At 42.8% G+C, this 24,722-nt stretch overlaps 1 protein-coding gene across 24 annotated transcripts; it reads right to left on the reverse strand.

Annotated features, from left to right (window-relative positions):
• Positions 1 to 88: 88 nt before the first annotated feature.
• Positions 89 to 24,691, reverse strand: sun1a (Sad1 and UNC84 domain containing 1a). Of its 24 annotated transcripts, none has more exons than XM_031805321.1 (23): positions 23,721 to 24,107; positions 22,663 to 22,765; positions 9,527 to 9,730; positions 9,190 to 9,419; positions 8,801 to 9,055; positions 8,462 to 8,584; positions 8,020 to 8,157; positions 7,311 to 7,391; positions 6,847 to 6,960; positions 6,640 to 6,738; positions 5,842 to 5,935; positions 5,683 to 5,744; positions 5,373 to 5,527; positions 4,974 to 5,243; positions 4,702 to 4,803; positions 4,524 to 4,594; positions 4,283 to 4,427; positions 3,256 to 3,564; positions 2,408 to 2,492; positions 2,057 to 2,172; positions 1,708 to 1,875; positions 1,407 to 1,499; positions 89 to 1,226 (listed from the first exon to the last, which is right to left on the reverse strand). In XM_031805321.1, the coding sequence occupies exons 2-23, from the start codon at positions 22,728 to 22,730 to the stop codon at positions 1,110 to 1,112; spliced, it is 3,099 nt and encodes a 1,032-aa protein (XP_031661181.1). In that variant the 5' UTR covers positions 22,731 to 22,765; positions 23,721 to 24,107; the 3' UTR covers positions 89 to 1,109. The 24 variants fall into 24 exon arrangements, with proteins under 24 accessions (XP_031661181.1, XP_031661179.1, XP_020316673.1 ...); XM_031805319.1 differs by having other exon boundaries at positions 8,768 to 9,055; positions 23,721 to 24,082; XM_020461084.2 differs by lacking the exon at positions 23,721 to 24,107 and adding an exon at positions 24,343 to 24,677 and having other exon boundaries at positions 6,640 to 6,960; positions 8,768 to 9,055.
• Positions 24,692 to 24,722: the final 31 nt, after the last annotated feature.

A 24,722-nucleotide genomic window follows, 5' to 3' on the forward strand; every position in this document is an offset into this window, starting at 1 on the left:
CATTTGTTGAAACTATTCTGCCTTATTTCCTTTCAAAGTTATTTAAAATATAAAATAAAAGCTAAACAAGTCAATGACTGCTACAAAATCAAAATCAAGGTTTTTATTTGAACATTTTACACATTACAATTATGTACAAAAGACAAAAATAAAATTATAAAACACAATAAACCTGTATAGTCCCAAGACCATTTACAAATAGTCCAAAAAGCCTTTACAAAAATATATTACACAGATTGGCATTTCAGTAACTCGGGACAAACAATGAGATTTACAACTGGGCACTTGAAGATACTCAATAAAGGGCTAAAGCCTGACTTCTGTGGCTGAAAGGACCAGTGCAAGATATCCTTAAATTACTTGAGCGGTAAATTCCCTTTAAAAAATGCTAACAAATTAATAACATTTTATAATTGCAGCATATACATATTTCAAAGCAACACTGATATTAGTAGACTTAAAAATGACAAACTATTGACAAAATGTACAAGTTTACATTCTTCCGTTGTTCGTAAGAACATGGTAGAACCTGGGCCCATATCCACAAAGCATTTGAGGAGTTGATCTAGGATCTGTCCATATGATCTTATTCATTATGATCCAAAAGGACAAACTGATCTTAGATCAGTACTTCTACTCTGATATGCTTTGTGGATATGGGCCCTGGTTTCACCATGAGCGACAAGGGCTCAACACACATGAATTCAGTTGTCAACACATATAGCGCATGTATAAATAGACTGAGTAAATGTACTTGAAACATTCCTTAACCAATAAAATCTTGTCTGACGTAGTAAAGCAGAATCACATCCATATTTTCCTCCCCTATTTAGGAGCCCAATGTTACTTTGAGATTATTCTGTCAAATGAAAGCCGTTTTACAAATGTAATAAATTATTAGTGGTTGGGTGATAGTCCTTCGAAAGTCAGGCACCAGTGGCCATGCTTCCGATTCAGACCTGTGGTCACTCTGTTAGAGCCTCTGTCCTGGTGGGATGAGTTAGTGCACAGATAAAGTTTGTGGATCAAGCATATTTACGTGTGCGCATAATTGGCTCCAGTCATCTGCAGAACATTAAAATGTAGACAGGGTGGTCTGATCTGTGCCATCAGTTGACACTGGGCTGACCGTGCACTCTGATGCGGTACAGGCAGGTGTACTCCGGGTGACCCCAGTTGGACAGCACTCGAACCTCAATGATCTGATAGGCTTTATCATTCTCCTCCTGTGGATAGATAGCAGAAGACGCTCAATTTAGACTCAAGCCATGTAAGAAGTATCAAGACCTAAAACTTTCCAAGTCACCATCTCTAATCATACTAGAGATAAATGCCATGTGGACTACTAACATAACATTTTCCACTGGCCAATCAAGCCCCTTGAGGTAGTGTTGAAGTGTACTTACGGTGACAGGATAAGTCTGAAGCGCATCTTCATCATCCTGGTAGGTGTAGCTGCCCAGTAACTTACCCTCCTCCTGGTACTCATCATCCAGACCCTGGAAACAAGGGTACACAGTTAAAAAACAGCAGACCCACAGAAATAAAATGTGTCAATCAGGAGTGCCTCACCAGAGCACACTCACAGTAAATGTGTGTGTGACTGACTTGAGTGTCTACTAGGTTTGCTTCTGAATGACTGAGACAGTAATAGCCGACATGAATGTTAATTGGGTAAGCAGGGTAGTTGAGGTTTGCATGGCTTACATAGACGGTAAACTGGCGCGGGGCGCTGCTGATGGTGCCTGTTGGCGAAAGGGATTTGGGGATGTGCTCCAATGAGAAGGCAGAGGGCACGATCCTCATGGAGAGACGAATCACCAGGTAACCATGAGAACCCTGAAACGCCCAGCAGTTCCCTGGATGGACGTCAGGCTGCAGTGTAAGAGAGAGCTCAAGATTAAACCATGTTATGGATGGACTACTTTTGAAAAGGTCTTCCATGTGTCGGCAAGGCAGTATCAGGAACGGAAACCCAATGTAATGAATCTAGTAAATCACGAGGAGATCATAAAACTCAGATTCGTCTCATGTGGTGCTATGACTTGATTCGTACCTGTATGGCCACACGAGGAGACTGGGAGAAGTACCAGAGCGGGAGGCCAAACAGACTCATCAGTGCTGTCTTTGTCTCGTACGTCTCAGAGCAGCGAGTGCTCAGGATGCTTCCGCCTGTAGACACAGAAACACACACAGCCATTGATAGCTCATGTCACTTTCAAGACTGTACACAATGTCAACCACACCCATTTTACAACGAGGGCAATGTTAAAGCCAGTCATACCAGGAACTACTGTACAAAGTACAAACAGATCATTCAAATAATAGGCAGTAGATGATTCATTATTTGGATTTATTTTTTAAAGACTAGTCGCCACGCCCCATCACAACAACTGTGAAACTTTACCGCCAGACTCCAGAGCATAGTCTACCAGGCCGGTCCGATCCTGGGAGTAGAGTTTCAGAGCATTCTTCACTATCATCTGTACATGCTGGAGGAGGATGAAAGGAAAAGAGTGGTTGGGTGAGGAAATGGAATAGTGCAGACAATCACATTGCATGAAATCATTTTCAAATCCAAAACAGTCAATCTTAACTTTTTGGGTGACCCAACCAAATTCACTGAAACAAGAGCTAGAGCAGTCAATGAAAGTCCAAGAAGCGGTAGATCGGTTCTATGTGCGCCATTTAAATGCTTTCTGTTCTTAAGTTTAGTTTTTGCGTCTTTTACTTCCGGTTTTGTACACCAGCTTTAAAACAGCTGAAAATATAACCTTTTTGTTTATAGAAAATATATTTCACAGCAGTTTAGAGGGTACAATGCTTCTGTACACCAGGGATCATCAACTAAATTCAGCCACGGGTCGATTATTTTCTCAAGCGGATGGTCCAGGGGCCAGAACATAATTACAAATCATTTCTAGACTGCAAATTGACCGCAAGAAGCCCACATTTTTTTAAATATATTTGACTAAAACATAAGCATTTCAAACCTTGCTTACATATGTATATGATCACGTTGCGCTCTATAACGCATGGGAATACTTAGGTTGGGCAGATAAAAACGGTCACCCGTGGTCCGCTAGTTGGCGAACACTTCTTTACACTATACTTAATTTAGTCAAACTGAAATTAGGCAAACTCTTCAAATTTTAGCAACTGGGAAAAGCTTTAGCGATTTCTTAATAAAAAAATTTGACTAATAAAAACTACACAAATGTTCTTTCGTCACAAAATTCCCCAAACCAAACCTACCTCCTCAGACATCCCGGCCCCTGCGGCTCCAACAGTGTGCATCACCGTCTGAGTGACAGTCTCAGTGCTGTGCGTCTCCTGCCTGGCCCTGCTCTTCTCCAGCTGCAGGGTCACGTTCTGCAGGATGCTGAGCTCCAGGGAGGTCAGAGAGGCGTGCACATCAACCCCGCTTACATAGCGCTCAGAGAGCCACTGCAGCAGGGACTCTGGCAGCTCCTTTTCTCTGGTTTGGGAATCTCCGACCTGCTCGCTGCGAGAGAACAGGGCCCGCAGTTCTGTCCTCACCTGGGCTGACACTTGCTCAGACACCTGCCACGACCACACAGTGAGACAGACACCATCAGACAGAGGTCAGAGAGGATTTATATAAACAACTCCAGCAAAATCATCTCAGTACTAAATCATATTGAGTGTCTGTACAGGACCAGCTAATCAAAGGAGAGGCCATCTGGAAAGGTACACAGGGCTCGACATTAAACTCTCGTCAGCAAGTACATTTTAAAAATAATTGTTGGACAAGCAGATTATAGGATTTAAATTGTCCGAATGAACATGTAAAAAAATATATATATATTTGTACAAAACCGGATGCAATGTTTTATTTTTAAACAGGACCTTGATAAACTGACTGGTATGTTTGAGCAGGGATGGATCAAAAGCCTGCACACCCAGTAGCTCTCCAGATGGAAGGTTGACGGCCCACGTGTTTTATACAGTAGCCTGTCAGTGCAGTGTTTTAATTTGTGGCGAGTTAAGTGCCTTGCTCAAGGCCACAACAGCAGGAGATATACCACATTGGATAAGAGACCAGCAGCCTTCCATTGTCAATACCAGTGATAATAATGTGATTACCAGTAATAAGATTATTTTGTCAAGTGGTTCCTTGTATCATTACAACCCAATTCTCAGTCACCTTTTTGGCCTATGGTGTTACAAACCAAGTGACTTGAGCTTTTGGACATGTTAAAAAAAAAGGTAATGTCAAGCCCTGGTACAATGCATGCACAGTACAGAGCAAGCTACTCACCGTTTCATGGAGTGTGTCCAGGCGGTCACACATGCCCTGGCATCCCATCACCCCCTGCAGGTCCTGCCTAATGCCCCCCAGCGTCGCCTCTAGAAGTTGCACCTCCGCCAGCAAGGCATCACGGGACTCGCTGTCCACACCCACACTGAAAGAGCACACATTGTCACGAGGAGGAATATTCAACACCCCTCATGATTTTATTGAATTATTACAATCCAAAAGGGTTAAGTGCTGAACTCACTTGACTTGCACAGGAACTGGTGGCAGTGCAGGTGTAGCACTGGAAGTGTCTGCTTGCCTCCTCTGCACCTCCTGAAGACGTAAAAGCAACATAACATGGATATATGACAAATACTTTTTAATAGAGCTTCTACAGTAAAGTAAGTGCATAGAATTGAGTATAGGCTCGGAGTCTGTACCTCTGTCTTGGCAGTCAGTGTCTGCAGCAGCACCTCTAGCTGAGCCAGACGAGACTCTTGGCCCTGCTGCTGCACCACATACTGCTCTCCAATCTCCTGACTCTGAATAACACAGGAAGAGTAGATGAATGAGCATACAGAGGCAAAAAAAAAGTAAAAAAAAGCTAACCAAGTAAGCGTACCGAATTGTATACTTGTTTACTTTTCATTACAAGCTAAATTAATATACTGGATAAAATGAACCCCTAACAATCCAACCAGGATAATCTTACCAGTTCACTCCGCAGTGCTGCATCCTTCTCCATCCCACTCTTCAGCAGAAGGAGTCGCTCCTCCAGCAGGCCAGACACCCACAGCCCCATGCTGTCCTTGTCCGTCTGGGTGTCCAGCTGCTCTCGTACAGCCTGGTAGAGACTCAGCACCTCCCTGTGCTGGTTTTCCTGCCTTCGGCCCCCTCGCTCCACCTTCTCCCACAGTTGGGCCAGCCTCTGCTCCAACCGGGCTAGGCGCTCAGAGTCCACAGACACCAGCACACTGCCTGGCTGCTCTCATACATGGGAGGATAGAGGTCAGCTAACTGTGCAACTAGCCTCATCCATAGAATTAGATGGTCTTACGCAAGATGACAATCATAAATGGTGAATGAATACGAGCATCAATATCACTTCAACCTGTGAGACAGCTGGTGGCTGTTGAGCCATGATGGGCTGGCTGTCTTTGGTTGGTTCCAGAGGGGTCTGACTGAAGGAGTAGGCCGTCCTCCACTCAGTGATGTTAATGGCAGGCAACACAGACAGCAGGCTGGACGGACCCCAGTGCCACAGAGCTGGGAGAACCCAGAGGAGGATAAATGAGACAGAAAAAGGTGTCTGCAGTGGAATGCGGTTGAAATATGTCAGAATAAGTGACTGCACAGTACTACAGAATATGGATAACCAGCAGCAGGGCTTTGGGGTGGACAACAAGAGCAGTGCGACTCACCAAGGAGGACAAGGAGGAATGGGAGCAGAATCAGCAGGAGTTTGAGGAGCTTGGGAAGGCACCTACGAAAAACAGGAACACCCTAGTTAGTGTGATGCATCCCACATGTATCCCATCCACAAGCCTCGGGTGTTACTCCAGCAGCTCCAAGAGACTCACCGTGTCAAGACGAAGATGTTGAGGAGCGACATGACGGTGGCCAGATGATACCATCCGGTCCCCAGCCACCAGAAAGCCCCGGTCGCCGACTTCCCTGAACACACAATAAAAGAAAGCCATGGAGAGCAGATTAGTGGAAGTTCTTCAGGAGGTGGGAGGGGGTAGAGGCACTTCCACACAGCACTAAAGATAAGGTAATTAAGTACATTCACCAGATGAGGTAAGAGGCAAGGAGATAAAGTGTAGGTTACGGAGTTAGTTACAGACAGGGGAGATCGAGCAACAGTGTTCTTCTCTGTCAGCGTAGATGCAGAGTGCAGCAGAGATTTTTTTTGTACGTTTTTTTTAGGGCGAGCCCATCTTTCGTTTAACCGCAGTACTCCATCACACTCCTGTTGACAAATTGCTCCCATTCTTGGAACAGAATTAAAAATCAAAATTCCCGCCCAGAGGGACAGAAGCAGCAGACAGATGGGGAAGCACTTCTGCAGACAGCCGTTGTAGTTTCCTAGCCTAACACAGCAAATTCAAATGATGAAACGCAAATTAAACGGAACAGGTAAGAATGAGTCCCAGTATTTTGTAAGAGCCTGCAGCACCTGTTAAACTGCAAGGTTAGATTGCACTCCAAGCCACCATTCTAATAGGTTTTAAAGGTAGAAAGACACACAAGCTAGCCATGGAGAGACTAGAACTAGGAGGAAACATGCAGGCCAAGCAGAGGTTTATCCAGAGGTTGAGAGGCTGGTTAAACATGGTAAGAGTGTGGAGTTATTTGAAACATGGTAAAATGGTGACCTGGGGACACGGCTGCCAACCAGATAACAGACAGCATCCTCCTCATCACGGCCCGCACAGCTGAGCCTGCCTTCTGCCCCGCCCACAACACACTGGAGCCTGGGGACCAACCAAGTAACAAAAAACAAGGGACTAAAAAGGTTGAACTGGATTCATTCATTTCAAGTGTATGAGGATAGGCCAGAGTTTGATCGCTTAATAGGTAACCTGAGTAAGCAGTGGCAAGCCACAGTTCCCCCAACACATGGTGTGACCGGCAGACCCGTGACGAGGATTGGACAATGCGCGTCTCCACGCGCTGCTTCCCTTTGCAGTCGTCACCTGTTATCGTAAGCAGTGTGGATGAGCAGCAAAAGCGTAAAAGAACGCATTACATTGTTTTGAGAGACTAAAGAAAATTATAAAAACATCAGAAGGGCTGACATTTCTGCTAACAAAGAAATCTAACAACAGTAAATGGCAGATGTGTGTGGCCACAAAGAGTGAGTGAAAGGCTAAGAGGAAGCTCTTTACATCTCTGGGTTGCCCAGTGACAGAAGCACTCAGCTACAGCACAAGATGTAGGCTACTCACTAACCACACCAATCACCAAATGTTTGTCCATTATAGACCTTTAAAAAAAAAATACACATGTCAAAGTCAACAAAAATGTCAAAGTCAGTTACACTTACAAAGAGCACCATTCAGATTCATGTGTTTCCCCTCAGTCCCCAACTCATTTACATTCATGCTTCCGCAGTAGCTGGAGTGAGCTATAACCAATAAGAAAGAAATCAAATAAAACAACTAAATAGACAAACTTCAAAACATCCCTCTTTCCCTTCACCGGAGCTGAGGAACATAGTGAGTCGAGAGAGAGCATTTGCATGTCACCAGGGCAACAGCTAAAGCAGCCCATTTGTTTGGAAGAGAAACAGAGGGTGAAATCTGTGTGGTCAAAGTGAAAACACCAGAATATAAAAAGGTAGTGTAATGTAAAAAGGAGTGAAAGGTGTAGGCAGGATAAACTGTGGTAGTGTCAGCCTCTATCCCCCTGGAAAAAGAGAGAAAAGAAAGAGGGAGAAGAGTCAGAAGCAGGTGACAAGGAGTGTGAGTTCAGGTTAATCAGTGAAAGCCACCATGATCATTCACACAGCATCTGCAACCTCCAGAGTCAGTGCAGGTTGAGTACAGTGCAGGAGGAAGACTCATTCACCATTATCTATTCAAAAACAGAGTGAAAGCAAGAGTGAAATGTAGAATTGGTGCACTGCAAGCAGCAAGATTCCTGAAATCAAGTATTGACCCACGCAAATCACACACACACACAACACCCGCCTTGTGGAAGCCCAGATGCCACAAAAAAAATGGGTTAGCCTCTAAAAAAAAGCAGTGGAATACCTCCATTAACCACTTTTCTGCCCACACTGCCCGTCTTCAGCACAGCAGCCTGTATGAGCAGAGTCACTAAACACACAGTGAAGGCAGCTGCCCTCCTGCTATGGTTCAGACAGGTGTCTAAAGCTGACCACAGGACACCTAAAGAGAAAGAGGGTATTTTTTTATTTATTTAAAAAAGGAACGACCCAGATGACATGATTATGTTAAGCTTCAGCAACATGCTTTATCAGATTTATTGGCAGCCTGCACAAGCCACTGTTACAGAGTGCAGGAAAAAGTTGAGCCCCCCCCCCCCCCATCTAAAACAGTGAATTAACTGATATAGTCATCATTCATAACACAAAAAAGTGGGAAGCTGCCAGGCAGGTGTGTGAGGAATAGAGAGAGGAAATGTTGGCGCTGTAAAGACATCAAGAGGCAGAGCCAGCGCAGAGCCTGATACCTGTGCCCTCTTTACGTGACCTCAGCAGCACACTCTGTAAGAGCAGTGAGAAGACGGACGCCACAGAGGCTGCTGCCCTCCTGCTCACGCGCACACAGGTGTCCGAGAAGGACACCAGCACACCTGAATCAAATCAAGTCAACTTAGTTCAAAATGCACTTTACAAAATCACAAAACATGTCAAAATGTTAAGAAAACGAACCGAAATTCCAAAACTCACGCATCTACACTATGATATTCCTTCAAAACGAAAATGGGAAGGCAAAACTCACACTCCCAAGTACAACGCACGTTTTAAGGACATACACGTTATAGTACTTCTGTGGCTGCCTCGCTCACCCGTCCTGTGCTTGCGGCTTTTGTCCCTGGCGTAGATGGTGGAGGAAGGTGAGGCGGCGGGGGCTGTCAGGGCCTGCTTGTTGGTGGCAGAGCGGGCTGCAGTTGAGGAGTGCTTGGAATAGGCAGTGAGCGCGTCATTTCTGTCCAGGTGGATCGTGCGGTCCTTACAGAAGCTTCCGTTGACCATGGAGGTCTGGGTCTGTGCAGAGTTAATGCCTCCGTTGGCCTCACACATACTGTCTGTCATGGTCCGCTCTAAGAAACACAGATTTGATTAAAAAAATATTTAAAAAAATGTATGATCGCCCATTGTAAAGGAATCCATTCAAGACAGGCTGATGTTGCGGACAGTACAAGTAACTGATTGATAAGTTCCTTCTAAAAATTACCTTTGAGTTCAGAGTCTTCATCCAAGCCCCAGAAGCCTTCGACCAGCGTGCGCTCCTGGATACACGACTTGTCCAGCATGGAGGAGAGCAGGGAGGCGTCGCTGGCGGCCACGCTGTGCAGGCTGCTGTTGTGCTGCTGGGAGCCATGCTGGCTCTTAAGGGGCGTGGTGAGGAGCAGAGACTGGGAGCAGGAGACAGAGTGCTGCTGAGACCTCCTACTCTTCAACGCCCTGGGAGAGAACAGACGGTCCGATTAGACATAGAAAACCCTGGATGTAACATTTTCTGGGCCCAAATCAATTGAAGGAACCACAGGGTGACCTACAACATCGCTTACTTGGAATCTCTGCGACTGGCTCCTCCTGCACTGAAGGAGGCGCTGTGGTACATGTGGTTGAGAGAAGAGTCCAAGCTGTCGTCGCCATAGAGACCAGTGGTGGAGTGCAGACGCAGGCTCCGCCGAGACATCCTGGGAGACTCTAAGACTGGTGTGATCCTGTGCTCCTTCTCAAAGTCCAGGGCTGTTGTAGAGTAGCTGGAGCTGAGCAACACAAGGAAGAGAAGATGGGAGGAATGCATTAGATTAGAATAAAAAACAAACAAGTCGCAGTGATCTGTGATTCAATCGATTTACAATGCCCTTCGGTTTTCATTGTCCTTGGTGTCTTGAAAAGGGCACTTCTTCAAATGTACTACCATATTATGTAGCCTATACATCACATAAATATTAAAGTAGAGCCTATGATCCAACTTCCTTTACAGTTAATATACAAAAACAAGGAAGGTGCAATTGGTCCCCAATGGCAGAAAACATTGTACTGTCAGCACAATGATTAAACTGAGGCTGCCATTGTATTCCCCTGTCCAGTGTCGAACAGTATACCACAATTCCTGTACACTAGAACATGGTACTTGAATTTGTTACTTTCAGTACTTCTGTAAATTGTGTGTCGCAGCCAATGTCCCCCAAGGAACGCACCGTGCCTGCTCCACTCAATGCAAGCATGCAATCGGAGTCTGGGCTGCATTATGTTAGCTCCCTCATGCTGCACAGAACTTAACACACATTAATATTTGTGACACTACACGTAACATTTGTTTTGCTCAGTTTCAAAAAAGTTCATACAGGCTAGAACACTTTACAATGCAAGACGATACCGGTAGCTTCCAGCTAGGCTAACTTTCCTTGCTAGCATCATGAAGTTACTAGCATCAATTCACTACCCTAGTACCTTTGTGAAACGCAAAATATGCTGATTGCCACCAAAAACATTAATTCGCTTAAAATCTCACTTCTTTCCCTCTCCCCCAAAGGGCTCCAACAGGCCGCACCCCTCTTCGCTTGTGAATGAAATCATTACAGGTTCAGAGATTCTGCACTTTTATTAAATAAGCTACTTCTATGCAAATGTTGTTCAGTACAATAAAATAAGTCCCACATGGAAGTGAAACAGATTCATGGGGCTACAGAGGGCGTCAGCCAAAACAAGCTCAATAAGTCAACGCATGCACACACTCCTACTGAATATGAAGTCACCTGCATTGTGAATAGACCGAGGCTACATCTTGATATGCCCAGTTTATCAAATGGAGTTGTACCATTCCAATAAATGAATGCCATTATGTGAAGTAGTGACATTGGTAAAACAGTCAAATGGATTGTTTTATTAATGCATACATGGCTGTCACGTAAAATATTTTACTAAAAAGATGCCCAACGATTGAACAGAGGAGTAGCTGGATCAAGTACCATTCTCTGACTTTGGATAATATGCCTTGGTATCGAGTATTAACATCAACTTTTTTCCCAATTACATTTTATTCAACATTCTGGCTTGTAGCACTTGTTCAGATGATAAGTTCCAAACAAAACGGCATCATCTCAGACTGTAACCAGGTTGGCATCAGTCTAATTTATTAGGCAATGCCCAACTTAACCTTGCAAAAAAAAAAAAGCAAACTGCTGCCATCTCTCAACGAACAACTCTGTCCGGCATTCACAGTTGGACTTTGGAACCGTTTCAAAATCTGTACTTGCGACAGATAAGATCATAAGGCTAACTGAAGTCCAAGTAGGGAATAGCTAGCACAGTGTAACAACTTTCCAAAACAATGCATGACAGGCTATTACAGCCTGAAACCTAATCCCTATGAAAACACACACACACACAACCTTCAAGGTGAGCACATAGCAAGCAGGGTCACTCCTATCTAAACATAGCCAAGTGCACACACACACAAAGAAGGTAATGAAACAGAAATGAGGATGATACACACAGGTCTGTCCAACCCCAGCTCTCCAGAGTCCACCCCTCGTCACCGTCGCTCATCCCAGGGAAATAAACATCATGAACACCCACAGACACTCCACACACTAACCTGCGAGCCAGGAGAGCTCAGACAACCTAACACTACTTCACTTACTGCATGTAGCCTAGGCTACACTTCACTTCCTGTAGCCAGGGACAGACGAGCCACTTACCTACTCAACAACCCCCCCCCCCCCCCCCCCCCCCCCCCTCTGTGAAACAATGACACCAATCCTTACATTATGCATTTTAAACTGACAAGGGAGGCCAGTTCTTAAGTGCAACTGACTGTACAAAAGGAGGAAGAGAAGGGAGACCTGCTACAAATGAGACATGAGTCCCTGAACTTTTCTATAAACTAATGTTGGTAATCCATAAACAAAGGACTAGCGGGGCTCTTTCCTACATAAAAATAAACTCACCCTGCCCTCTGGTTCTCCCACTGAGTCTTCAGTCACTCGCTAAAATCGGGGGTAGGGAACTAGATTTAGCTACAGGCCGATATTTGGCAGAGCGGATAGTCGGGGGCTGGAACATAATTATAAGTTGTACACTGCAAATTGACCACAACTAAGCCCAAAAGAGGATTTTTAGAAAATAACAATTTCATACCTTGATTACATTGAGACACGATCACATATTTACATTTTAGTCATTTAGCAGACTCTCTTAACCCTAATTGCTTCTGTAAGTTGCTGTGGGTAAGTGCCTTGCTCAAGGGCACAGATTTTTCACCTAGTTGTCTCATGGATTCGAACCAGCGACCTTTTGTTTACTAACCCAATGCTCTTAACCACTACCCGTCTGTATGGGTCTTTATTTGTGGGAATACTTGGCTAACAGATTTCCTAAATGAAACTCGTTTTTAGCTGAATTCCTGGTGATTTGCCATGTTTTTACCAAAAACAAACATTTTACTAAATCAATGTCATTTTTGTGCAAAAAACCTTGGAGTCAATTTAAAACAATTTAATAAAAATGAAAAAAATAATCACTTGTGGGACAGTTTTGGACCACCAGTTGCTAACGCCTGAGCTAAATAAAGCCTCTCCAGGATTACACAGGGCCTTGGCAGAGCCAATTATGTGCTTTCCTCTGCCTGGCCTGCTGCTGCTCCTCCTGCCAGTGTGCTCTAGGCCCTTGCGTGGGACAGCGGTGTGTCCTCAGCAGAGATCCCAGGCAGTCCTACCCAAATTCCCAGGCTGGGGTCTGGGCAAGGGGAGCCAGGCCCAGGACAGCTTCAGTGAGACCAGGCCAATGGGTGCAGCAGTCGCTCTTCCTCTCACTCACACAAAAGGACAAGACAGGAGTCTATCACGGTTCTTACCAATCTGCTGGTTTGTTTCAGTTCAGACAAAACTATCGCGACTTCATTCCAAAACATACAGTGATAAGTCTATACTAGGTAAAGCTCCGCCTTATCTCAGTTCACGATAACACCCACCCGTAGCACATGTTCCAGCAGGTATATCTCACTGATCAAAGCCAACACCTCATTTGGCCACCTTTCCTTCCAGTTCTGCTATCTGAGCAGCTAACCGATGGCTGCAGCTGTACATAGTCCATCTGTAAATAGCCCACCCAATCTACCCACCTGATCTCCATACTGTTTTTATTTTACTTTTCTGCTCTTTTGTACACCAGTATCTCTACTTGCACATCATCATCATCTGCTCATTTATCACTCCAGTGTGAATCTGCTAAATTGTAATTATTCGCTCCTATAGCCTATTTATTGCCTACCTCATGACTTTCTTTTTTTAATACGGTGTCATTGGCTTGTTTATTGTTTACTCCATGTGTAACTGTTGTCTGTGTCACACTGCTTTGCTTTATCTTGGTCAGGTCACAGTTGCAAATGAGAACTTGTTCTCAGCTAGCCTACCTGGTTAAATTAAGGTGAAATAAATCAAATTTAAAAAAAGAATCAATGGCAACAGAAAGAGGAATTTCTATGTAGACAGAACTCAATACAATTATTGATTGTCTATCACCATCTTAGTGTTAATCAATAGTCCATTAAGCCAACTCCAGGAAACATGTGACTGTCAAATCGTTCCCTCTTGACCGACAACATCACAAATTGTCACACTCCAGCCACCCAAGCAGAGCGAACAGTCTGACTACAGCACAGCAAGCAGTACAGAAGCGCAAAGTCTGGGAACAAAAGGCACCTGAACAGCTTCTACCCCCAAGCCTTAAGACTGCTGAACAGTTAATCAAATGGCTACTTAGACCATTTACATTGACCCCTTTTATTAATTTAATTGTTTTGCACCGACTCCCTTACTACACTGACACACTGCTACTCTGTTTACAATAGATCCTGATTGCCTAGTCACTGATACTGAAGTATTTTGCACCATACTTTAAGGTACCCCCAAAAATGTTGTAGTATCTGCACTTTTCGACCCTATATTTGACAACTTACATACTTTGCATTTTCCCTAACTCCCAAAGGTACAAGCTACATTTTGAATGCTTAGCAGGACAGGAAAATGGTCCAATTCACACACTCAAGAGAAGATCCCTGGTCATCCCTACTGCCTCTAATCTATCAGATTTACTAAACACAAAATGCTTGGTTTGTAGATGTTGAAATGTGCCCCTGGCTATCCACAATTGTATTAAATATATTATAAAATTTAAAAAGCCATCTGGTTTGCTTAATAAGGAGTTAAATGATTTACACTTGTACTTTTAGTACTGAAGTATATATTAGCGATTACATTTACTTTTGATAGTAAAATACTACTTGAGTAGAAGTCTAAAACTGGGTGACTTTCACTGGAGTAATTTCTATTAAGGTATGTTGACTTTTACTCTAGTATGAGAATTGGGTACCTTTCCAGCACTGAATGTGTATACTGTATTACCCCGTACCCCTGTACATTGACTCAGTACTGCTACTCCTTGTATATTGCCTCATGTTTATTGTGTTACTATTTCCTTTTTATTTAACTCTGCATTGTTGGGGATGGGCTCGTAACTAAGCATTAACCTGTAAATAATATACCTGTTGTATTCAGCACATGACCAATACATTTTGATCTGACAAGCTCCATCCTGATTAAAGACTGTGCAAACAATCATGTTTCATGAGCAGGGATCAGCAAACACGATAAGATAGCAACAGTCAGATAGCTTTGCTTATCACTTTCTTACAGAAACGCAGATCTATGCTGCATCAAGCAAGCCTAGGGCTACTTACAAGCTACACGCCTGGAGACTAACTATTTGCTCAAGAGTTGTGCAGCCAGGTTAATCAATCAAGCCAAACACTGACCAGCCATTTACAGCCAATCCCACAATAAAATGTACTCTAGAAGGAAAAGACACTAGAACCTGTTGCTACACAGACAGTATAATTTCCTTACTATTTGTCAGACTAGGGAGCAGCAGATTATCACCGAACCTGGTCACTGAAATATTCCCCACAATTTCCCTCCCTCTCACTATGACTTTTAGGTCGGGCATACAACAGCATTACCCCCTATAACTACTGTCTGTGGTATGTAGGTCTGACCCATTTAGTCGACTGGTCGATTGTCTGGTCAATAAGCTACTGGTCGACCGAGACTGTTTATTTTTAAAACGACCTACAGCAAAAACAGTACCACTCAAAAGTTGACACCTACTCATTCAAGGGCTTTTCCTTTTTTTTTTTTTTTTTACTATTTTTCAACATTGTAGAATAGTGAAATCATCAAAACTATGAAAAAACATAGTAACCAAAAATAAGTGTTAAATCAAAATATATTTTAGATTCTTCAAAGCAGCCACCCTTTGCCTTGACTGCTTTGCACACTTGGCATTCTCTCAAGCAGCTTCATGAGGAAGTCAACTGGATTGCATTTCAATTAACAGGTGTGCCTTGTTAAGTTATTTATTTTCTTAAAGCATTAGAGCCAATCAGTGTTGTGACAAGGTAGGGGTGGTATACAGAAGATGGTATTTTACCAAATAGGGCTAAGTCCAAGAATATCTCAAATAAGCAAAGAGAAATGACAGTCCATTACTTTAAGACATGAAGGCCAGTCAATCTGGAAAACTTCAAGAACTTTGAATGTGTCTTCAAGTGCAGTCGCAAATACCATCAAGCACTATGAAACTGGATCTCATTCAGACCACACGTTTTCTTACGTTACAGCTTTATTCTAAAATTGATTAAATAATTTCCCAATAAGGTACTTCAGAAATTTTAGCTAATATGTACATTTCTTAAAAAAAAAAGATTTTAAGTATTGGTATTTTAGTAGGATCCACATTAGCTGTTGCAAAAGCTGCAGCTACTTCTTCCTGGGGTCCACACAAAACATCAATAGACAAGAACAGCTCAAGGACAGAATGACAAACTCAGCAAAAAAGAAACGTGCTCACTCATCCCTGTTTATTTTCAGCAAACGTGTAAATATTTGTATGAACATAAGATTCAACAGAAACTGAACAAGTTCCACAGACATGTGACTAACAGAAATGGAATATTATGTCCCTTAACGGGGGGGGGGGGGGGGGGGGTCAATATCTGATGTGGCCACCATCTGCGTTAAGTACCGCACCAGATTTGCCAGTTCTTGCGGTGAGATGTTACCCCCTCTTCCAACAAGGCACTTGCAAGTTACCAGACATTTCCGATCCAACAGGTCCCAGTGTAATGCTCATTCCGTCGACGATAAATGCAAATCAGACCATCACCCCCGGTGAGACAAAACCACAACTCCGCAAAGAGTACTTTTTGCCAGTCCTGTCTGGTCCAGCGACGGTGGATTTGTGCCCATAGGAGACATTGTTGCCGGTGATGTCTGGTGAGGACCTGCCTTACAACAGGTCTACAAGCCCTCAGTCCAGCCTCTCTCAGCCTATTGCGGACAGTTTGAGCACTGGAGGAGGGATTGTGTGTTCCTGGTGTAACAATGTTTTTGCCATCCTGTACCTGTCCAGCAGGTGTGATGTTCAGATATACCAATCCTGAGCAGGTGTTGTTACACGTGGTCTGCCACTGCGAGGACGATTAGCTCTCCGTCCGGTCTCCCTGTAGCGCTGTCTTAGGAGTCACAGTACAAGACATTGCAAATTATTGCCCTGGCCACATACACAGTCCTCATGCCTCCTTGCAGCATGTCTAAGGCACGTTCACGCAGAATAAATGCGGTGAGATAAACCATAAACAATTAATGAACATGCACCTGCGGATCGGTCCTTAAGACACTAACAGCTTACAGATGGTAGGCAATTAAGGTCACAGTTATGAAACCAAAAGAAAGATGAGTTGTTTTTCAGTCAGTAGATGGGACACTAAAAAGAGGCCTAAGTTTTCATAACTGTGACCTTAATTGCCTACCGTCTGTAAGCTGTTAGTGTCTTAAGGACCGATCCGCAGGTAAATGTTCATTAATTGTTTATGGTTCATTGAACAAGCATGGAAAAGTGTTTAAAGCCTTTACAATGAAGATCTCTGAAGTTTTGGATTTTTACAAATTATCTTTGAAAGACCGGGTCCGTCACTCAGTACTTTGTTGAAGCACCTTTGGCAGCCTCGAGTCTTCTGGGTATGACGCTACAAGCTTGGCACACCTGTATTTGGAGAGTTTCTTCTAGTCTTCTATGCAGATCCTCTCAAGCTCGGTCAGGTTGGATGGGGATGTGTCGCAGCACAGCTATTTTCAGATCTCTGGAGATGTTCAAATCGGGTTTAAGTCCTGGCTCTGGCTGGGCCACTCAAGGACATTCAAAAACTTTTCCCGAAGCCCCGCTTGCATTGTATTGGCTGTGTGCTTAGGGTAGTTGTCCTGATGGAAGGGGTAAGTAAGAGTTCCAGAGAGCTCTGGAGCAGGTTTTCATCAAGGATCTTTGTACTTTGCGCTGCTCATCTTTGCCTTGATCCTGAGTAGTCTCCCAGTCCCTGAGAAATATCCCCACAGCATGATGCTGCCACCACCATGCTTCACCGTAGGAATGGTGCCAGGTTTCCTCCAGATGTGATGCTTGGCATTCAGGCCAAAGAGTTCAATCTTGATTTCATCAGACCAGAGAATCTTGTTTCTCATGGTCTGAGACATCTTTAGGTGCCTTTTGGCAAACTCCAAACGGGCTGTCATGTGCCTTTTACTGATGAGTGGCTACAGTCTGGCCACTCTACCATAAATGCGTGATTGGTGGATTGCTGCAGAGATGGGATAACCTTCCAAAAGGACAACCATCTCCACAGAGGAACTCCGGAGCGCTATCAGAGTGACCATGGGGTTCTTGGTCCCCTCCCTGACCAAGACCTTTCTCCCCCGGTTGCTCAGTTTGGCTGAGGGGGGAAGCTCTAGGAAGAGTCTTGGTGGTTCCAAACTACTGCCATTTAAGGATGGAGGCCAGTGTTCTTGGAGACCTTCAAAGTTGCAGAAATGTTTTGGTTCCCTTCCCCAGATCCGAGCTCTACGGACAATTCCTTCAACCTCATGGCTTGGTTTTTGCTCTGACATGTACAGTCAACTGTGGGAACTCATATAGACCGGTGTCTATTCAAATAATGTCCAAATCAATTTGCCACCGGTGAAATCCAATGAAATTGTAGAAACATCAAGGATGAGCAATGGAAACAGGATGAACCGGAGCTCAATTTCGAGTCTCATAGCAATGGGTATGAATACTAAATAAGGTAATTCTGTTACTTTATTTAATACATTTGCAAAAATTCTAAAAATATGTTTTCACTTTGTCATTATGGGGCAGTGTATGCAGATTGAGGGGGAAATAATTGTATCCATTTCAGAATAAGGCTGTAACGTAACAAAATGTGGAAAAAGGGTCAGAATATTCCCCGAATGCAGTAAAGCATCCTTGTATAACCACAGTCGAGCTGTAGGCCTAAGAGCACATCCAGTTTAGCCTTAATACTGTAACTTACTTAGGCCTATATTTCAACACTTCTATAGGCTACTGTGGCAATCATTAATTTGTTGATGTCATCACAGCATATGAGTCATTCATGATTTGAAATGCAATCAACCATTTGTTTTAAAATACAATAAAGCAAGCCTTGTATAATTAACTTAAACAAATAAAACGTTCCATTTCGGAAATTCGAATCACGAATGAATGTGGCGGTTTAGTCTTTGCTGTAATAAAGGCTTAAAGTTTTAAGTTACTCTGGTATGCTTATAGTTAACTTGGTATCGTTTACAATTTTTTCAAACAGTCAGAAAAAATATATTGTAGTCTATACAGCACCTGTTTGACACACAATAAGCACACAGCACTTGCTCCTTACCTTCTTTTTCTTGATCCCCAGTATTTTCCACAGCTAGTCAGATGTCCCACACATCTGACTCTCCCTTTACCTCCTGAGCAACCTGTAAATATTTCGGCACTAAACTGAACGAGACGCACCTCAAAACGACACTTAAAACCTCACATAATTCTGCCCAAAAACAATCTCTCAACCAGTGGCACATGGGCTTTTTAGGTGAGCGCAGATGCCACCCTTGGATAAGCAGTGCCCACTTCGTCAATAGCGCAAAAATATTTTGCTTCTCCAGTTCCAGAGTGCCTCGCGAAGGCCGCTGTGAGAGAGACATCTCTGCTGCACTCCAATGTTTAGTAAAAAAAAAAACTAAATCATGTAGCAGATATACAATGTGGTAGAAAGAGTATGTGGCATTTTCTGTAGCCTACAGGCTGGAGATAAAAATGTATATAACGAGACGGACACTTTTTACATCACTCACGTTTCTCAATTTCAAATCAGCTAACCTAAAAATGGCACTCAAGCAAAGAATGACCCGTCATGTTTTAAGCAACATATCATAAAAACAGGACAGGTCAAAGTAAAAATGGACAATTTGGAACGTACAATCAACTGTTGTCCAGGAGTGTCACCCCATTGTCATGATCAGTGGTTTTAACCATATTTGACAAGCTCATGAAAAACAAAATACTTTTGCATTTCCCGCTGTGTAAACACATTGCAAATTGGCATGCGATAACTCCTGAAAGTTGGGTAGCAGATATTCAGAGCATAAATAGCCAAATTGATTTGTCACAGGAATCAGGACTAATAAAGCCGATGCAATGGCCTGTTTTACAAACGGTGGGCCTACCACATGGATGGGAATTCATAAAAATCTATTTCAGGCTGACATGGTAGGCTACACCCTAGTAAGCATAAGCCGACGTCTTTTGGAAGTCTTTAATTTTTTTTACCTGTCTGGAAGTCATTTTACAAACGGTAGGCCTTCCACATAGATAGGCATTCAGAAAATTCCATTTCAGGCAACACCTCAGTAAGCACGGACCAATGCAGACTTATTTTTTTGAAGCAGTTGCGGACCGGCCTTGATTGCCACATACATTGTCTATGTACTAGACCAAATATTTATGTTTATAAATTGGAACAGTCTTGAGTTGGTCCGAACAGACATCTATAAAATTACTTATTTTCAGCTTTCATTCTAAACCAAAAATGAGCCCGATTTCAATATCTAAAATACATATTTGCAACATCAGGAAAACACATATTTTATTAGTCTTTTCAATGTCATTTTGCTTACTGGGACTATTCTAGTTTTGCGGGGACAGAATTTTGTCTTGACTATGGCAGGAGAACAGCAAAGACGGCTATAGTTCAAGCCCTAGTTTGCCCTATTCGGACGGGATATGTGTTTTTAGTTTACCCCCTTTTTCGTGGTATCCAATTGGTAGTAGCTACTATCTTGTCTCATCGCTACAACTCCCGTACGGGCTCGGGAGAAACGAAGGTTGAAAGTCATGCGTCCGCCGATACACAACCCAACCAAGCCGCACTGCTTCTTAACACATCCTCCCGGTCGTGGCCGGTTAAGGCAGAGTCTGGGCGCGAACCCAGAGTCTCTGGAGGCACAGCTGGCGCTGCAGTACAGCGCCCTTAACCACTGCGCCACCCGGGAGGCCTCGGACAGGATAAGTTTTAATGTGGAATGCAATTATGTGCACAAAACCACCACTGTAATTTTAGTCCCGTCCGAATCTGCCATGTCAGTAATTTTTAAATGGCAGGAATGTAACAATTCTAGGCAGAATAACTTAGTTTTTTGGCCAACTCCAATGTCCTCTGATAATACTAGTCCCGTGCGAATTGACATCCCTGTGTTTTAAGAGAAATGTTGGCATTTGACAAGTGTTTCTCTCAGTTTGTGCAAGAAAACAATAACTGATTCTATAAATGTAACTAAGTGCTGCATATAAACTATATGAACAGCCTACATGTAGCCTATCAACTTTCACAATGACTGATTGTTTATGTTTTGGCATATGAATGGAATAATGCCAAATGCATCAGTATCCCCCCCCCCATTTAATGCATCCCTTGCTGTTAATAGATTGCAAAGCAGCTGCATACAACTGACCTAAAATGTTAAGATGAGAATTATCAATAGCCTTAAAATTGCTTCGCAAGTGCAATTACACGGTTTAGCTCACATCTGAAGGCTGCGGAGTATTTAGGATGTACATCGGACCGCTAAAATAACACTTCCTCAATTAAAATATTATGCCAACACTTTAGGAAATATGGTATGGTTTAGAAACCAGCTATCAGTGTGGCCCTATCACCTGGACATGTTGAAATACTATCTTCACAACTAGAATAAAAACCTCCAGGCTTCCTTCATAACTTTCAATTTACAAAAAAAAAAATACACAAATTTAAACTACAGGGGGCAGTTTGAGAACAACTAATCCAGTCCGAATCCTCTTCTGGAATAATAAATCACATAACCAACATTCTCTAGTAATACTACTCCCATGCGAATGGGTCTTTGGTCACGTGCATACAATGCATACATGTGTCAGGTAAAGAGAGCCAGGGTTGAGGGAATGTTTCTCCTTAACAAGACACATAGGATGTGCCAATATAAACCTTTAAAAAATAAAAAAATTAAGAGATTTTAAAATTTACCAATCGAAAGTTGGGTACAGCCCTAGTAGTATGTAAATCTACCATTTAGAGGCAAGTGAAATTAAAACCTTTCCGTTTTATTAGCTAGTTAGACCAAACGCAACTGCAAAGAACAGAGAAAATTTATAGGAGCACTTGTCTACCAGGCTTGTGTGTTCTAAGAGCAGATGGTGAAATAAAATGGCTAATATTGTCACATCACGTGCAACAGCTCCAACATCTACACCCTCTCTCTGAGTCACACAGACACACCCAGTCAAAGAACAAACCAGTGGGTCTTTGACACATATCCGCTTTGCACTTCTCTTTTTCAGAAAGGGGAACATTGCCAAATACACGTGGAGAGGTTACATAATACTATATAAACACAGCTCAGAATGAGAGCTGGAATTTATGAATAAAATCATGACATTTATTTTGTTAGAAGGCAAAAAAAAATTGCCAGAAAGTGCAATCCTGGAAAACCACCTTGGGCTACAGTTACTCAAATAACATTTCAAATCAAAATTAACATCTGAGAAACATATGCATGCAAGTCCTACCAGTGTGATTTGTTGAAACAAGCCCTTGGTCAAAGCAAAGTCATCTAGGGTATTTGACACAAAAAAGCCAATTTATGCTCACCATCGACTAAACCAGTGGTTCCCAAACTGTGGGGCTCTAACCGCTCGACCCCCCCCCCCCCAAAAAATAAAATACTCAGTCCAGCTTTATTAAAAAAAAATAAAAAAAATAGAAAATAAAAATACTCTTGAAAGTTGTAATAGAATGCACAATTTGCACTTTTCGAAATTGAGTAGTGTATCATCAATTTGTCATTGCATACCTTAGAGCTATTTATAACTTTGGCTCAACTAGCCCAGATCAGCTAACGTTTTGTTATTTAAGTTTAACCCATAGATAGTTGCCACTTAAATAGCACATGAACACAGACATGGCAAAATGTATTGAATTGCAAGAAAAATAGCTTTAAAACTGAAAAATTCTTAGCACACCATGACAAAATGTGTAGAATTATAGGAAATAAGCTTTAACCTGAAATTCTTTCAACCAATAAGAGGGGTGTGAACAGTGTCATGAACAGTGCTATAGAAAAAGAGGTGATGCAGGCACAAGCTGTTCCAATGCTGGAAAGGGTGAAGAGGTTTTGGAACCCCTCCTTTAAAATGGAAAGTTATTGAAATAATTCAGGACATCCCTCTTTCAGGGCCTTGAGACTGGCAGCTTTGCATGCACACTCACCTGTGAGAGTAGGTATAGCCAGTGTTCCCTGGGGGTGGGGCACACGAGTTCACTTTTGAATGGTCCATGCCTGTCCAGCCTCCAATTTTTCTCAGTAATGAGACTGCAAGAGCCAAACCATGAGACTTTTACAACCCAGTAGTACATATTCACCCCATCAATTCAAACAATACTATGAGCTCCTAACTAACAAAGGTAGCAGTTAAATTAGTAGAAGTAATGTTTTTAGGAGTAACTGCTTACCCCAAAACCAATTTCTGCTTAATAACTCGCCTCAGAAACTAGATATTTTGCTGCATCATGACAGGGTCCATTTTCTAATGGCACTTAAGTATATGGCTGTGCAATAGTAGCCTTGGAGTTTACTCAAGTCACACCCAGACAGTGTGATGAGAGGGCTGGGTGGGACCTGTACTACTCGGAACCACAGACATCCGGCGGCCATTAGTTATACAAGCTATACATACAGAAATACATGGTAAGAACACAGACCCATTTTAAAGACGTAATAAGCAATCCTCATCTTTACACGTACATAAACATCTCTCCATACAAAATAACAATGAGAATATTTGTAGAAACTCTGCCCCAAAACATTTAAAAAAAATGTTTTATCGTCACATACACCGGATAATGCAGTTTAATGTGTCGTTTTACAGGGTCAGCCATAGTAGTTCGGCGCCCCTTGGAGCAAATTAGGGTTAAATCAATTCCTTGATTTTTTTTTGTTCTGGCATCCTATCGGCTTGGGTATTCGAACCAAAGACCTTTCGGTTACTGGCTCTAACCGCTAGGCTACCTGCCGCCCAGGTAGGTACTGTTAACCTGTATGGCTATGAATGAAATAAACAACTACTCTGAACTGTCACCCCATGTAAACTAGCCTAACTTCCATAGTCACATCTCATGTAGTGTAAACAAAGCAAATGACTGAATTTAGACAAGAAAGTACCAGTGAGATTCACAAACAGACTAATTACAGACAGAGTATGTAGTAAAGAGCAGCCTAGTTATCAAGCTACTCTCCATTTGTGTAGTCAAATACACCATTAACTTGCCTTTTGTAAATACAACTTGTAAATCCACAGAATAAGATCAGGAGAGCTGCAGCGAAAATTAGCTGACTTCATGCCGCATACAGACTCGTGAGTCACGGTGTAGAGCAGCCAGTGGGCGTAGGTGCACTGTTCTGCCTCAAACTTCCCAATATAAACAGTATCCCTCAAAGTGTGGGCACGTTGCAGTAGGTACAAGAGTAAATGAGTCAGCTATCAACTACTAAAAAAAATTATCCCTAGTCATTACAAATTCAGAATTCCAAAATGGCTCCCAACAAAGCGGGAGAAATAACTGCTCGTTGCTAGTACTAGTGTTGCTTGTTCTCTCATCCAGAATGGGCTACTCATGTACACACCGGTCTCTGCTACACACAATCATCTTTGTAAATTGTACAGGCAGGCAGAATGTCAAATGTCACTTCAGTAGCCTTTTCAAATTTGAACCAATCGGTGCACGGTTCAAAGGAGGCTAGGAGCCTCACCTCCAATTGTAATTTACAGTGGGCGGGATCCCGCGAAAAATGAACTGTCAAACTTCCAGACTTGACTTTGTTTTGGGATACATCCAGCGGCTTGCCAAAGTAGTTAATATTATATACTGTTCATGGATATGTCCGCTTACCTTAATGTCAATGTAGTTAGATGATTTACAAATACGGGTAAATGTTGTCACACGATGGACGAGCTGCTAGCTATCGTTGACAGGTGACCGGTTAGTTTGCTAACGTTGACAGATGACCGGTTAGCTAACTCTTGTCGCAGTTTTGACAGTAAATGTTTCTTGATAAGCACTCCAAAACCGTCCAAACACAACTCATCTCAGAATACTTACAAATAACATTTCATTTACAAAGGACTCTCAAAATAACCATGATAAAACCCGCACGAAAATTAAATATCACACGAGTATGAACGACAGTTCTCTCTTTCGCGGTCAACGGTGACGTGAACGTATATCTTCTTCTGTTTTATGCCTGCGGTAAACACACTTCCCTGGTGCTT

The sequence above is a fragment of the Oncorhynchus kisutch genome, linkage group LG25, assembly GCF_002021735.2.
Source record: "Oncorhynchus kisutch isolate 150728-3 linkage group LG25, Okis_V2, whole genome shotgun sequence".
Lineage (NCBI taxonomy): Eukaryota > Metazoa > Chordata > Actinopteri > Salmoniformes > Salmonidae > Oncorhynchus > Oncorhynchus kisutch.

What these genes read in the sequence shown, in the direction of transcription:
- sun1a (XM_020461084.2), bottom strand. Translation starts at nt 22,730, where the DNA reads ATGGACCATTCAAAAGTGAACTCGTGTGCCCCACCCCCAGGGAACACT. An exon ending in GTCACGTAAAGAGGGCACAG is followed by an intron (nt 8,158 to 8,461) that starts GTATCAGGCTCT and finishes CTTTCTCTTTAG; the next exon opens with GTGTCCTGTGGTCAGCTTTA. An exon ending in ATTCCTCCTTGTCCTCCTTG is followed by an intron (nt 5,528 to 5,682) that starts GTGAGTCGCACT and finishes GGGTTCTCCCAG; the next exon opens with CTCTGTGGCACTGGGGTCCG.